The sequence below is a fragment of the Equus caballus genome, chromosome 2 (genome assembly GCF_041296265.1).
Source record: "Equus caballus isolate H_3958 breed thoroughbred chromosome 2, TB-T2T, whole genome shotgun sequence".
Classification (NCBI taxonomy): domain Eukaryota; kingdom Metazoa; phylum Chordata; class Mammalia; order Perissodactyla; family Equidae; genus Equus; species Equus caballus.
In genome coordinates this window covers 124523770-124540109 of record NC_091685.1, presented here as the reverse complement: position 1 = coordinate 124540109, position 16340 = coordinate 124523770, and the positions used below count along the sequence as shown (strand labels likewise).

Sequence of the window (16340 nt, the reverse complement as noted above, 5' to 3'; positions counted from 1 at the left end):
GGCCCTGAGCTAACATCTGTGCTCTGAGCTAACATCCCTGCCCATCTTCCTCTATTTTATATGTGGGATGCCTACCACAGCATGGCTTGCCAAGCAGTGCCATGTCTACACCCTGGATTTGAACTGGCAAACCCTGGGCCGCCAAAGCAGAACGTGCACTCTTAACTGCTGTCCACCGGGCCGGCCTTGGAAAATCTAGTTTAAACTGGGGAGTTAGGGAAGACATCTGAGATGATGATTGATTAAGGAAGGATGAGCGGGAATTAATCTGATGAACAATGGGCGAGGAGGGAGAAATCTAAGTCCCAAGACAGGAATGAGCTTGTATCTGAGAAAGGCCTGAAAAATGGGGGAATGGCATTGATGCAGGCTCGGTGAGTCAAGGAGGTGAAAGAAAGATTTCTTGGACTCTCAAGGTCTGGTAGTAGTGCTCCTTTATTCAGAGAATAGCATGGAGTAGCACAGGGACAGGACCCATGGGCAGTAAAGAGCTGCAAACATGGGTTGAGGGTAGGGCTAAATTTCGAGACTTAGTTTTTAAATAAAGTTTGAGCGAGTATCCAGGAAATAGCAATGCAATTTAAAAACATTAGCCTTTTTGTAAAAGAATCGTGATGTGCCTGAAAATCAATACAACAGAAATCTAAGCAAATGCTTTATTAAAAAAGGCAGAGTCTAGATAAATATAACTAAAAAAAAAGTCTGAAATTGCTAGTCAAGGTCACATATCTAGAAGAATAAGCCTGTAGTGTCAGAGCTGGAGAGCATCGAGGTGAATCACTCATGCCTCGGATGGGACATGCGGCTGAGACTTAACCCCAGCTGCACACAAATACCAAGTATACTATCTTCCCATCCTCTCAGATGTTCAAAGCACTTTCAAGATAGAAAGTGTGTAGAGATTTTTGTCTTCTGGGGGAGAATAGCATACAGGTTGGGCATCTGGAGGGACGTGAGGGAAGATTGCAAATTACAGACTCTATTAGGAAAGGTAGCAGAATACCAAAGGTGAAGTTTCTGGACAGCCTTTAATTTACCTAGAGCCAGTTCTGGTCATGTGGTTCTTTTGTTGCAAGTTGTAATTATCTCCAGTAATGGAGACTGTTCAGTGGATACACACTTACTGTCATCCAGAAAAAGCAGAATGACCCCACATCAGGCGGAGCACAGCAGTCAGATGTTCACTTCAGTGCCTCCCCAATTCTTATGATCCAACCACCCCGTTACCAACGAACAGATGATCTCCCTGCATCCACTGTGCTGATTATTACGAGGGCTAGGATTTCTATTGCAGAGTAGCACGTGGGAGACCGTGTCTGGAATTTAATGCCTCTTGGATATTATGCTAGAATTCAGAGTATATTAGGAAAACACACTAACTAGAAAGATGAGGGAAGAGGAAAAAAGGAAACAGTGGTGAGGAATGGACCTTCTAATGTTTGTATTATAGTTAAAAGAGATAGCGATAAATTGTCAGGAATGTTCAATGTAAATGGTAAGAAAGGACTTCTGAAACAGAAGGGCAATCTATAAAGGGAGACTTGAATTAAATAATTAACTGTCTTAGCAAAATCTGGTAGTGTGGGGAAAGGAAAAGCATCCCAAAACCCTCTCCCTAGGGAGGACGGGGAAGGAGAAAAGGAAACGGGGAAATAATGGAAGTGTTCCAAAGGTCTTTTCATAGTCTGGGGGTGGGAAGGGGGGACGATGCCCCGGGGAAAGAAAGAAACAGTTGTTACCTGGTGTCTAACAATAGGAGAGAAGCGCATACTTGATTCTGAATTCAGGAAGGAGGAAATAATCCTCAGTGGGTGTGAACTAGAGTAGAACTTCCAGATTATCAAGGAGAAAAACCGAATTAATAGCAACTTTATCTAATCAGCAAAACTAAGGAAAAGAAAAATGCAAGAAATATAGTAATATAAAATAAATAATAAAGTAAGATGGAGAAACATCTTGTATGCTTGCATGGAAAGATTTAATATCACAAAATATCATTTGTCATAAACATACACACTACAAAAGAAGGTTTTTTTTAGAAATTAGAAAATACATATAAATGAATGCCTGAGAGTAGCCAGAAAATATTTTGAAAAAAGGAAAACAAGGGAAATTTGTCCTCCTAGATATCAAGGAATGATATAAAACCATTTTAATTAAATCCTTGTGGTATTGACAATAATATAAATAAAATAGATAATGGAAAAGAATTAAGAATCCAGAACAGGGGCTGGGCCAGTGGCCAAGTGGTTAAGTTCACACCCTCTGCTTCGGTAGCCCAGGGTTTCGCCGGTTCAGTTTCTGGGCGCAGACATGGTACCGCTTGTCAGGCCGTGCTGAGGCGGCTTCCCACATAGCACAGCCAGAGGCACTCACAGTTAGAATATACAACTATGTGCTGGGGGTGCTTTGGGGAGAAGAAGAAGAAAAAAAAAAGATTGGCAACAGATGTTAGCTCAGGTACCAATCTTTAAAAAAAAGCAAAATCCAGAATAGATCCAGAAATAGATAAAGGAGATATATATCTGTATATCTATGTATCTGCCTCTGTCTGTATATCTACCTTTCTTGTGTAGGAAAAGGATGGATTATTTAATAAATAGAGCAAATATAGTTGGTTACCCACCTGAAAGGAAATGAAACTAAAACCCTATCAAGTATCCTGTACATAGAAATATATAACTAGGGGCCTGCCCGGTGGCACAGCAGTTTAGTTCACACGTTCCACTTCTCGGCAGCCCAGGGTTTGCCGGTTCAGATACTGGGTGCGGGACATGGCACTGCTTGGCAAGCCATGCTGTGGTAGACATCCCACGTATGAAGTCAAGGAAGATGGGCACAGATGTTAGCTCAGGGCCAGTCTTCTTCAGTGAAAAGAGGAGGATTGGCAGCAGTTAGCTCAGGGCTAATCTTCCTCAAAAAAAAAAGAAAAGAAATATATAACTATAAAAAATTCACATACTTAGTCTGGCGCAAGTTACCATAAAGTTAAAGGATAAATAATAGAATTGAAAACCACTTGCAATGTGAAGGACAGATAGAGGGCTAATATCTATAATATACATACAGCTTTTCCAATTTGCCAAGCAGGAAGAAAAAATACTCAATGACACTTGTTAAAGATGGCAAGGCAGGCTTTAGTCAGGACCATCGAGATAAGTATAGGGGGCCACTGCAATGGGATTTTACAGTGAGGGAGGGAGGTTGGGCTCACCTCTGAAAACAGCATGGGCATGTGGGAACTTACAGCCAAGGAGCTTGGAGGGGCAAGGAGGTGGAGTGGATGGAAAGTTACTAAGAGGAAACGTCAAAGGTCAGGAGGAGTCTGGTTAAACCGAACTGGCAGGATCTTGCTGAAAACAGGCCAGGATAACCAGGCATCACCTGGGGATGGTGGAAGATGAGGAACCTGAGCAGATACTGAGGGTGGAGGAGTCTTGCTAAAACTAGATTTTACAACAAAGTGCACAGATGGGACTAGGAGAAGGTTCAGGAGCCTGACTAAACTTTTGGTCAAGCAAAGAATCATCGTGAGAAGTAATCCAAAAAAAATGGCAAAAAGGATTAAGAATGTGAAGAGGCAATTTATAGAAGAGCAAATCTAAATGACCAACCTGCGTATAAAAAGATTCTCCAGTTCAGTGAAAGTCTAGGAAGTACAAATTAAAGTAACAGTAAGATGATTTTACATTTATTGACTGGTGTTAGCACTGGGTGTTAACACCAATTGATGACGAGAATATAGGGAAAGGGTACTCAAAGGTTGTTGAAAATAGTTTGTTAGAACATGTATGGAAAGAAATTGGATAAGATAAAATTAAAGTGTACATATACTTCAACCCAGAAATCCCCCTCTTGGAAATGTAACTTACAGAAAAAAAATCCATGTTCTATAAAAATACATGTACAAGAATAGTTGTTGGAGCCTGGCTTTGGGTGGCATAAACCTGGAATGCACATCATCATCAGAGTGTTGCATATACACCATGAAATGTTGTGCAGCCTTGAAAGGGGGTGAATTTAAGCCAAGTGAAGAATTTGTATGAGATGGTGTTAAGTGCAAAAAAAAGACGCTGTGGAGAGTATAATATGAAAATGTTTTTAAAAAGATAAGAACCCTATGTCTCTTTGTGTGTATGTACTCTGTGTGATTGTTTATGTGTATATATGTACTCTGTGTGCGATTATGTGTATATATATATGTACTCTGTGTGTGTGGTTATGTGTATATATGTACTCTGTGTGTGGTTATGTGTACATATGTACTGCATGTGTGTGCGATTATGTGTATATATATGTACTCTGTGTGCAGTTGTTTTTGTGTGTATATGTACTCTGTGTGTGATTGTTTATGTGTGTATATGTACTCTGTGTGTGTCGTTATGTGTATATATGTACTCTGTGTGCGATTACGTGTATATATATATGTACTCTGTGTGTGTGGTTATGTGTATATATGTACTCTGTGTGTGTGGTTATGTGTATATGTACTCTGTGTGTGTGGTTATGTGTATATATGTACTCTGTGTGTGTGTGGTTATGTATATATATGTACTCCATGTGTTTGTGATTGTTCAGACATGAAGAAAATACAAATGGTGCACACCACGCTTTTTGTTCACGTGAGTTATCTATAGTGGGCTGATTTGCATGAAGAGGAGGAGAGGTGGAAGGAGGAGAGAGGTAAAGGTGTACCATAAAGCAAAATGAGACTACTAAAAGTCAGTCGAATATGTATTATGATCACTTTTAGGGACTTATGTAATATTTATATATTTGTATAATATATATATCTGTAAATCTAAAAATAACAAGTAATGCAGGGAAGAACATCACAGAAGTCTTCCTCTTTGAAGCTAGGGGCACCTTTCCGCTATTAATCATTAACACCAGGCCAGCCTCAGGGATCTTGAATCCGTAATGTTCTGCACAACACATCTTTCCTGAAACTCACTAGTGTTTGTGTTCTGGAAGCGTAAGCTGACATCACATGAATGAAGGGTCTAAAGGACTCAAAACGTGAAGTTTCCGCTCTCCTCTTCACCAGTCACTGCAGTTTCCACTTCTCAGCCTCAGATTTCTTCCTCTGTCACCAAGCCACCAATCCCTGGGGAAGTATCAATTCCTACTTAACTCCCAAACTCAGCCCCATTGTTGAGGCTCCCACTTCACAATCCTGGACCCATAATGGCAGAAGGGGGCCATGCAAAGAAATAAAGAAAAATTTTGTTTCAAGTTGGAATTTGTATTATGGTTTCCCATAGAAACATTTTATAAATTTCGTTAAAGGCTTTCTAATACAATTTCTGTTAGAGTTCAGGTAGTATTAGGCATTGTCAGCTTTTGAGGACGTCTGGGAGAATAACCACCAGCTGTAATCCCGTTTCTAATGGAAAATACAGTGTATTGCACACAAAAGAAACAACTTACAAATTAACTTTGTGGAAATAAGCTGTTTGTAAATTGGGGGTGATCTTAGTGAAAGAATTTTATAAACTGTAAAGCTCACGTACAAATGTTAAACAGGAGTGTGATCCGACTTCAACTTGGTGGTGGACGTGGCTGTTGTGGTGGACTAGAGTCATCTTCCTTTGATGCCCCCACTGCCTGTGAGAGCATCCTGGTCCCCTGTCCTAGCCAGAGTGAGCAGCCTTCCCCGTCCAGAGCCTCCTCTGCAGTCCAGCTTGCTTCAGACTCAGTTATCACAGTTGTGATGCTTGTTTCTGCAGCTGGACTCACCTCTGAGTTTTTACCTGTATTTCCAGCCTAAATTGGAACCACAGATTATAAGAAGGTGGAAAAGAAAGTGAACATTTATTGAGCATCTACCGCGTGCCAAGTTGTGTAATCATTACAATAACTATGAAGCAGGCATTCCCAGTGAGGAATGGGCTTTCACAAGCTTCAGTAATTTTCCTCGCCTAGTATCAAGTAAGAAGTGGAGCTAGTTTTTAAAATATGGATAATAATTTATTCATTTTTAAGTTTTATTTAAGTGTAACATATACACTAAACAGTTCACAAATCAGAAGTGTTTGTTGTTGACTTTTCACAAAGTGAACACACTGTGTAACCAGCCTCCAGATCAGAAAGCAGAAGCCACCCTGTGCGTGCTTTCACTCACTGTCCCCTCCTCGAGGTAACCGCTCTTCCGACTCCCGCACTTGACAGTAGAGTAGTTTAGATTACGTTAGTTTTGATTGTGGGAATCGTAGTGTATGTACTCCTCCATGTCTGGGTCTGTCTTTCAGCACTACGTCTGGGCAATTCACTGGCCCTGTTACATGTGGTTGTAGTTTGCTCATTCTCATCACTGTACTGTTCCACTGTGTGGATGTACCACAGTCTGCTTATCCATTCTACTGTTAATGGACATTTAGGTGATTTCCAGCTTTTAGCTATCATGAGCAGTACTGCTGTGAACATTCTTGTACATATATCTTTAGTGCACAAATGTACACATTTCTGTTGGATATGTACTTAGGACTGTAATTGCCATGTCATAGAATTTGCATTAGAAATCTTGAATCTTTTATGTTCTTTTAAGTGCCAAACAGTTTTCCAAAGTGGTTACACCAATGGCACTCACCAGCAGCCTGCGGGAATTCGACAGTCCACAGCCTCGCTGACAGAGACACCTTTGAAAACAGGTTTCTGACTCTAAAAGCCAATGCTCTTTTCCTTTCATCTAAACTTTATTTAAAGGTAAGAGCTTGGTAACGGTTTTCTCTTATAAATTCCATGATTCTTTCTAAGATTTTTATTCTTTGTCTATTAAGTGAGTTTCCTTTTTTATACTGGAAAATATATCTGTGCTGAACAGAATTTAGTAGGGTTAGCAGGGTTTCGGAGGCCTCATGTAAGTATTCGTATGAACCCAGCCTCTTCTATTTTTTCTGCATGGGTGAAAAGAATGGCAGTGTAATTCTTCCAAGCATGTCCCAGAAGTTCCTGAAGGAGAGAAGAAGTTCAATGGCTATTTGCCTTGGAGTATATTCCTCAAAAATGACCAAAGGAGTTATCGCCCAACATAGGACCATCAACAGATCTGTATGTCATTATGTTTCTAAAAGCTGTTACATGTAATGGGAAGTGAAGATGGGATCAAATTATGTAAGCAAATGGAGAGAGCTGGGGGAACTTTCTAAAAAAAGGCTTTAGTTGTCCATTTTATTTTGCTGTTATAATTCATGTATATACAACCTCAAAACTACATATTATCAATGCTGCATATTGATACTGATATAATTACATTTACAACGTTTGGCAGTCATTTATATTTGCCTGTCGGCCTGAATCTGTTGGAACCACTGAATTCCTTTAAGACGGAGGACCTTGGCCAAGGGAATTGTCATATCATTTTTGTAGGAGTGTTGTGTTATCATCATTATCAAAAGCATTTTCTAAGGATTTATCATTACATAATCTGGTTACAATCTATTGATTACTCAGATGGCATGTAATGGAAAAGCTTAGATCAAAATACATTTGGTGATTTGGAACAACTACAAAATAGCACTGTGATTCGCATCCTCTTCACCTCACATGCCTAGAATCAAACCCAGTTTATTGGATGGCTTCCTCTAATGTGGTTGAGAAACACTGAAGGCACCTCAGAACTGACTTTATTTAGAAACAAGGTCATTGCAGTTGTAATTAGTTAAGATAAGGTCATAGGGTGGGCCTTTAATCCAATATCACTGGTATCCTTATAAAACAGCGAAATTTGGACAAAGACATGAATACAGGGAGAATGCCATGTGAACATAAAGACGGCCGTCCACAAGCCAAGGAGAGAATCCTTGGACAGATCCTTCACTCATAGCCCTCAGAAGGAACCAACCCTGCTAACGTTATTTCAGACTTCTAGCCTCCAGAACTGAGAGACAATAAATTTCTGTTGCGTAAGCCACCCAGTTAGTGGTACTTTGTTTCGGCAGCCCTATCAAATTAATAAAAATGGTAGAAAAAGTTAATAAAGTGTTAAATATATCAGACTAGGTCGTGGAAATAAAACGATTCCTGGGGGCCTGGCCTGGTGGCATGGTGGTTATGTTGGCAGGCTCTATTTCTGCCGCCCAGTGTTTGCCGGTTTGGATCCTGGGTGCGGATCTAGCACTGCTTATCAAGCCACCCTGTGGCAGGCGTCCCACATATAAAGTAGAGGAAGATGGCACAGATGTTAGCTCAGGGCCAGGCTTCCTCAGCAAAAAGAGGATTGCTGGTAGATGTTAGCTCAGGGCTAATCCTCCTCCTCCTGAAAAAAAAACATTGCTCGGCCATTTACAGCAGAATCACTTGGGATGCTTGGTAAAAATGCATCAGAATCTTGAGGGATGAAGCCTGGGAATTAGAATTTTGAAAACCAGTCTAGGTGGTTATTACTGCTGCAAATGTTTATTGAAGGTCTACTTTGTCCCAGGGACAGAGTGGACAAGACAGGTACGTTCCCTGTTTATGTCTAGTGGAGATTCCTGTGTCCTAACTAAACTGAGACGGGGAAGGGGGAGGGCCAGACAGGAAAGCATCCTTTCAGTTTGTTGTAATTGCTCGTGTGGTGATAGAAAATATATTGGAGCTACAGAGGCTGACATTTAGCCTGGTTTTGGGTGGGGGTAAAGGGCGGGGTCAGGAAAAGTTTCTGGCATGTGATGACGTCTTGAGCATAGGTATTGACACGGGAATTGTAGGGCAGTAAAGACCTACCAAGTAAAGAGAGTGATTGAGCATGATTGGGGACTGTGTAGTCTTGGGGTTTTAGTCTATACAAACACAACTATTGATCCCTCATCACTCCTGTCTCTGGAAACTTCTCAAGTTTAGAGCCGGACCTATTATTCACCCAGTACATTATTGAAGTGTTCATATTGATTGTCATAATGAAATGTTTAATACAAGTTATTAAATAGCTACCACCCTTAACCTCTTGAGTACGACTCCCAGACCTGGCCTGTGGGTATTGGTTGATGCATAAGCCATATTTGTGAGTAAATATTTTTAAAACATCACCATAACAAAAATTCATGCTAAATAAACTGTTTGGCTCAAGTGGTCGTTTCCTGAGTTATATATTATAACATAGAATTCTTCTCTTGCTGGGTTAGTACTTATTGCATTAAATGGTATAACTTTCACAGTGTGTGTTCAGTTCCTGTTTTCTGTATTGTAATATTAAAATGTTCCGTCTTTGTCTCCACCAGACATTTCCTATACTTTGCACCATAATATCATTCAGGGAAAATAAGTTAAAGCACCCAAGGATAATGGATTTGTAAGCTCGACACCACTTACGAGTCCATGTATTCAGCCACTGGGAAGTTTTTACATGTTGATAATTATTTATGAAAGGATGCTCATGCCCTAAACTGTGAGAGAAATTGCACTTTTGAATTACTGCCAAAAATAGAAGGGAATGGTTGATTTAGCTTATAATCTTTAGATTGATTTCTGGCTGGAAAATAGTTGAATATTTGAAAGTAGTGTCACTTGGTGTATAGTCATCATGTTAGTGGCCAAACACGTTCTCTGTGGACCTAGAGCAAGAATAGTCACAGTTGATTGATACCTCACATAAAAATCCGAGAGCAAGATAAGTTAATGTAAGTTATCTGGTGTTAATAATTTAAATATACTACTAAGCTGGAAGGAAATTTTACAATCAATCATGAATTGTTTGGTTTCAGAGTGCTAATGGGTATGAGGCCATCTAGTCCTTTTGGGACAACTAGTTAGGATATAAACTTTGTTTTCCAGGAATTATGTTCATTTTCCCAGGACCTCACCAGCCCTGCCCCATTTGTTTGTGGTTGATGAAATCATAGCATCTGGACTTTTTAGGGGGAAACTTTTAAAAAAGCCAACTATTACATCAACTGAGAAAAAATTATCATGAAACAGGAGGACAATAAGGACCATTCTTTATATTTTGTGCTATTCCCTTACTCTCATCCCACTTAAAGCACCACATTTTCCTTCTCAGAGAGCCAAAGCTGAATGATAAGACCTCGTCAGATCAGATTCAGAGGATATTCAACCTTAGAGATCATCTGTCCGAATCGCATTATTTTACAGATGAGGATATGGGGGCCTTGTGATATTAAACGGCTTGGCCAAAGCCGCACAGCCAATTGTTGGCAGGCCTGGGCCTGTAACAGAGGTCCCCTGACTGCCAGGCCATATCCTTCCTGCTAAACTGGGCTTCTCAGTTTACCCTTCTAAGCCAGTGAATTTTCTTCCCCGATTTTCTTCTAAATTAATAAGGAAGTTCTTAGAGTTATAAATCAGGGCCGTGTAATTTTGATTTCACTCTTACTTTCTTCTGAAGCCTATCAAGATAATCCCAAAGAAGGCTACAAATAATATGTCTTAATTTTAGGATAAGATAAATACTATCAATAAAATCAAAATGAGCGTAGCTAACGCTTATCGTGCACTTGCCATGTGCCAGTGTCTGAGTTAATTTACTATTATGTTAATATGACATTAATCCCAAATGTAACCCAGTAAAGTAGACACTGTTATCTTCCCAATTTACAATTGAAGAGATAAGTTTAGAGAAGTTAGTTGCCCAAGGTTGCAAAGCAAGCAAGTGGCTCCAGAGCAACTTGAACAGACATATGACTTACTCCGGCCCCCACACTCTAACCTCTGTAACATCCAGAAGTTCATTCAAACAAGTCCTCGTCATAGCCTGGGTAGTGACAACAACAATGAAAACCGTAATAATAACGGTAATTTTCTGTGAACCTACTATAAGTCAGGCACAATGCCAGGCACATTACATTTATTAAATATAACCTTCTGAACTTTCTAACATAGATAAAATTATCCCTGTGTTATAACTGAGGAACCGAAGCCAAGGAAGTCTTAGTAACATTTGTAGTCATATGCCTAGAATTGTAACAAGGCTTATTTTTCAGCTAAATTTTGTGGAACCGCTAAGCCCATGATCTTTGGTATTTTCAGGCCTGGAATTGGCTTTTCTGAGCCTTTTGTATACACACTCAACTGTGACATCAACAGTCAAGTTATTCATTCTAAATCAGGAATACCTGCTTGAAGCCTGACTGTTACAGTAATGGTACATGATACTATGATGGTGGAAGGATACGGACTTTACCCAGTTCCTGGGTTCAATTCCTAGTGCAGTTTGGTTGCTTGGTAGCCCTTGCCTTAGGGTGACTTTATTACATCTGCTCTTATCCATTATTCATGAATTTTTAAAAAATATTCAAATGATATTCAGACGAATCACTCCCTTTGTTTCCCAATTTTGGGGAGATGACTCACTGACATCTCCACCATCTTGCTGTAAATTAATGAAGACCTAACACAAATCAAGAAAAAGGGAGTGTTTGAGGAGATGTTCCAGTTGTCGCAGCTGGCAGCCTATAACCCCTCTGTAAAGTTTTAGAGCACAAACTGAGAGAGAGATTTATTGAGACAACAGGGAGGTGCAGGAAAGAAGAGGTCACTCCTCTGGCATCGGCCTGCAGAGTCCTTCCATGGCAGACATCAGTGCCCCAGAAAGGGGGAAGGAAAAGGGAGAAGGCAGCAGATGTTCTAGTCCCCATTTTGCATGAGTCAGGAAGAAAAAAATTGCAGGGTGTGCCTGGAACCAGAGGACCTTGACTCCTTGCTCCTCCCTAACAGCTGCTGGTCTTGTTGAATATTCAGACATTGTGCAGCTTCTCCAGTCTGTGAGCACACCCAGATGGCTGCCACCAGCATCTGAGGCACCTTCCTGAAGAAGGTCGCAAACGCCAGTCTGTGCTCGGACGACCTTCAACCAGAGATCCTGGTGGAAGCCAGACCAGGACTGCAGTGTCTTTCAAGGGTCGTGGGCCCCTCTGAGGACTACGAAGTCTTGGCTGCTGAGTTCTGGGAGACAGAAGTTCTTTATTCTCTAAAGAAATATTCTGGATCTGAGTTGTGCCCTCGCCCATCTGTCTCCCCTCCGCCTCCAACTCCTGAACTGGACGCTGTCGTAAGGAGGAGGCATCAGAGAAGCAGGCTGTATGCAGAGGCAGTTAGGAGCTCAGAGGCATGCAAGAGTCGAATTCACTTGTGCAAGAGAAGTTAGGGGCTTGCAAGATCATTCTACATCCTCAAACTGCAACAGTCTATTCTCAAAATACAGGTCTTTTAAAATACCCTTTTGACTCAGCATAGAGAAACATGGGGAGACATATGGAAAGAGTCAGGTTAGTTTTTGACAAATATTTGTTTATGCATTTACTAAACTACATCCATCTATAGCTTAAGCTAAATGTTTATTTAATAGCAGCTTTAAGTGAATCTTAAAAACTTTAAAAATTACACTGATGGAATGGCTGCAGATTCCCCCACTTGATTTCTACCAGAAATATCGTTTGAACTGCGGGCTTTAATAATTTGGGGAGGTCTATGGGCTTTCTTAGATTCCACATTGTTTCTTAATTGCAATCATCTCCTCTTCTTTGCTTTTGTACAGCATGTGCTTGATTTTTCAGGAGTTGGATTGTGAGGATTATTTTTTATACTCTTGTCACCGTAATTTTTTCTGCTAGTTCCTTGTGATTACACCTGACTTTTTTTTTCATTTTTAGAAACGTGCACAGTTACTGCACAACAAAATGTTTGTCATATAGAACAATCTTATGCCTTTATGGGTTAAAGAAAAAAAAACTTTCTTTAAAGCGAAGTCCACTGGCTTTCTAAGTGTAACATCCTACGTCAGCATGATCAGAGATTGGACCAAAAGAAGCGTAGCATTTATACATATGCTTCTGGAATGAAGAATGCCTGCTCTTGTCTCTCCACGTAGTTACCTGTGAACTTTCCGGTCAAGATGAGTTCTCTGAGCTCAGTGACTTAACGAGCCTACTGAGTAATACTAGTCAAGTCCACCAGTTAAATTTGAGTGGCCCAAGAAGAGAGAATGAAGAGACTGATTGGAATGCAGCGGTTGATGAGCAGCTCCCAGGAACTGTTGGTTGTCCCTGGGCCTTGCTTGTACACGTATGTGTACTGTATGCAGGCATGACTCCCTCCTCTCCTAGGTGTGGCCGTACCCAGGACCCCTCCCCTCTCCCCAGCTCCTCTCTGAGACTGGCTGAATAAGCCTCCAACTTAGCAACTCATAATAAATGAACAAACAGACAGGGATGGGCCACTAGGCAAAGGTGCCACGTCTTATTTGTATTCACCTGGGGTCCCTGTGCTCTTCTCATGGCTGGAACCCAGCAGTTACTGACCCTACAGATGATAAGGCAAGCAAAGCACCTGAATTTCCTGATTTCTTTCCTCTCCATAAAGCACAGGTCTCCCTGAATTTTGTCCATGACGTAGGTCTGAGAGAGGCCTCCTTCCCCTGGTCACACCTTACACTACATGGCACTTAATGCGTCGCCTTACACGTGTTTACCTGTTTGTCTCTTCTACACTGCAAGCTTTTGAAGGACAGGGATCATGTGACTCGCCCATCATTAAGCCCTTGCAGGTACTCAACACTGTGTTCACGCTGGAATCAGTGAATGAATGCCCAGTTGTTGGTGAACTAAGAGCTCGTCCCCTTGATGTTGAATGGATACAAGTCATTATTTCAGTTCAGTGGTTCTGAAACTTGACTGTTTTTAAGAATTATGTGGAAAGTTTATGCAAATCAGACATGCAGGCTCCACTCGAGATCCTCTTTAGTAGGGCCTGGATGAATCTGTGTTTTTAACACCAGCACAGTTGATTCTGATGCAGGTAGTCTGGGGACCACATTTTCAAATTTACTCAGGTTTATGGTTCTTAGGGGTTTGAGACTTAGTTAGCCTCTGAAGTTTAGGATCTCATGTTTTTTTTCTATGACCCAGTTGTAAAATGACTGACTGAATTCTTCTAAAGGAAATTGTAAAAATGACTCTTAGGGGGAAGATCAAGTAATTTTTACTGACTGTTTCTATGTGAGTAGCACTTGTTTTAAACATGCTTTAAACTACTCTTTTGACTAGTTTTTCATAGTTGTTGTTAGGGTAACATCCTTCGAATGGGAATAATGGCATTAGTGTAATCGCCTCTTTGTGTTATCTGGACCATCTGGACAGGGGAAGATGCTTCCTCTTCAGAGAAAGGCACATCTGCTCTCTGGACCAGCAGTGCGAGATGGAGACCCTCTTGCCCGTAGTGATGTGCCAGGGCCTCCTTGACCTCCTATGTCACATGCCTCTTGCTCAGCCTGCTATGCAGATAACCTGGAGTGTCCAGCACCTGGACCTGCAGGGTCACCTCTTGCCCCTCTCGACGCATGAAGCTGTGGAGGTGACCACTGCGGCCCAGACTACAGTCTTTGGTCACAGAACACAGAGAAAGCCACTATGGAAGTCAGTGCTTCCCAGAAGAACGTTCCTGGCAAAACTTTTTCCACTCTGAGTCATGCCAAAGAGGGCCACATTGACGATCATCTTGCTGGAGTCCGTCATAGCTGCTGATGAACGGAGGCTCAGCATAAGCAGTCAGCCCTCTGTGCTCCCCCACTGCAAGCCTTCTCACCTGGACTGGAGCGTGCCACATCTTACCTGTGATGTGCTTTCCCCTCAGTCATAGGGACTTAAGCTGGAGGAATGCCCACTGAAGTGGAGATGCCCCAGTGCAGACAGAAGACTGAAGTAACAGTAGTAGTTTGCAGTGAGAGAGGAGAGAGAAGTCAAGTACAGATCAGGAAGGAAGGAGAAGGAAGCAATAATTGAAGGAAAATGGAAAAGAAAAAAGCCCAAATTACATGAAGATAAGGGAAACCATGTTTAGGAGGAATGTGTTAAGTCATCAAGGTGATGGGTGAGTTGGTTTAGGAATGGGTGCTGAGGTTTCTGAGTTCAGGACAAAGCTAGCAGCAGTGTTTGATATTATTCACTCTTGGAGAAGTAGGGGTTGAACAGTGGAAGAGAAAGCCCTTGCTGGATTTTAAACAACATCCCCACCTCCCGACCCCTGAATACACAAGTGGCACCTGCAAAAAATTGTCTTTCTTGATTTCCTGCATGCTTCTCTTCTATGAAACGAATAATGTTAAAGAAGACTTCTGTTTCTGTTTACTAAAAATATTTTTTTACGAGTATGCAACATTCTGATGGAAATAAGAGCTACTTGTAATTCCTGTTATGAGATAATTGGTAAATCATCCCCATGGTCCACTATAGTAAAGTACTGGCACTTTAATAAAGAAAGTGAAGCCCAACACGTTGTGCCACCTGGTTAGGATAGAGAACCTTGGGACACTCTGTTTCATTTACGACACTTCTAAAATATAATTAATCTTTTGTGCAGAACATAAGCCCCTTATAACATTCTAAGGTCATCAATCATTTTCATTAGATTGATAAGACAGAGCTACTGGCCAGTTGCCAAACGTGCTCAATCTGCTGATTCAGAAATAGAGACACTTGATATTGCACATTTATTATTTTTGCTTATAACTTATACTTCTATTATACAGTTTTATGTACCTCTGGCCTTTTCTGTCCTCTCATGACCCTCACCCAATCTCCCCAGACTCTAATATGAACACCTGGAGGGAAGTCCCACCCCCATACAAAAGACAGTCATTTTTGGGGTCCCTCAAGGTGACCCCAGCTCACCCAGTTCTTTCAGCTGTGTCGGCTGCACTACAGTCACCTGGGTTTCTTTTTACTTCTCAAATATGTAATTAAAAAAATTAATTATGGAATCCCAATCCATTTACTGTATGTCACGTAGCTTTTCCAATCGTAAAAATGCTCTCTCCACAAAGACTTCCCTGGAGCTGGCACAGTTGTTCTTTGGTATGAACTTGAACCTTCTGACGGTGTCGCCGTGCCACGCTGGGACCGGGACTGGGCGCTGTGACGGTGTCGCCGTGCCGTGCCGGGACCGGGACTGTGTGCTGTGACGGTGTTACTGTGCCGCACCAGGACCGGGACTGTGTGCTGTGACGGTGTCGCCGTGCCGCGCCGGGACCGGGACTGTGTGCTGTGACGGTGTCGCCGTGCCGCACCGGGACCGGGACTGTGTGCTGTGACGGTGTCGCCGTGCCGCGCCGGGACCGGGACTGTGTGCTGTGACGGTGTCGCCGTGCCGCGCCGGGACCGGGACTGTGTGCTGTGACGGTGTCGCCGTGCCATGCCCGGGACTGTGTGCTGTGACGGTGTTACTGTGCCGCGCCGGGACTGGGCGCTGTGACGGTGTCGCTGTGCCACGCCGGGACCGGGACTGTGTGCTGTGATGGTGTTGCTGTGCCGTGCCGGGACCGGGACTGTGTGCTGTGACGGTGTCACTGTGCCACGCCGGGACCAGGACTGTGTGCTGTGATGGTGTTGCTGTGCCGTGCTGGGACCAGG

The 16340-nt window shown here is 42.1% G+C and overlaps 2 protein-coding genes across 7 annotated transcripts in view; one reads left to right on the top strand and one right to left on the bottom strand.

Moving 5' to 3' along the window:
- The window catches only part of AIMP1 (aminoacyl tRNA synthetase complex interacting multifunctional protein 1), a 136891-nt gene that overhangs the window by 32186 nt on the left and 88365 nt on the right, over positions 1–16340 (top strand). For 2 of the 6 annotated variants that reach the window (XR_011430344.1, XR_011430343.1), the window contains 2 exons: positions 6548–6705; positions 6913–9134. The exons of the other annotated variants lie outside the window; for them this stretch is intronic. The gene's annotated coding sequence lies outside the window, so the exon portion shown is untranslated. Of the gene's footprint in view, positions 1–6547; positions 6706–6912; positions 9135–16340 lie in introns of those variants that run through there. 6 annotated transcript variants of the gene reach the window in all.
- Positions 6645–14447, bottom strand: GIMD1 (GIMAP family P-loop NTPase domain containing 1). Its single transcript, XM_005607904.4, is given in 4 exon segments — positions 6645–6870; positions 6872–6956; positions 14061–14330; positions 14333–14447. Coding segments are annotated over 4 exon segments (645 nt in total). The 3' UTR covers positions 6645–6695.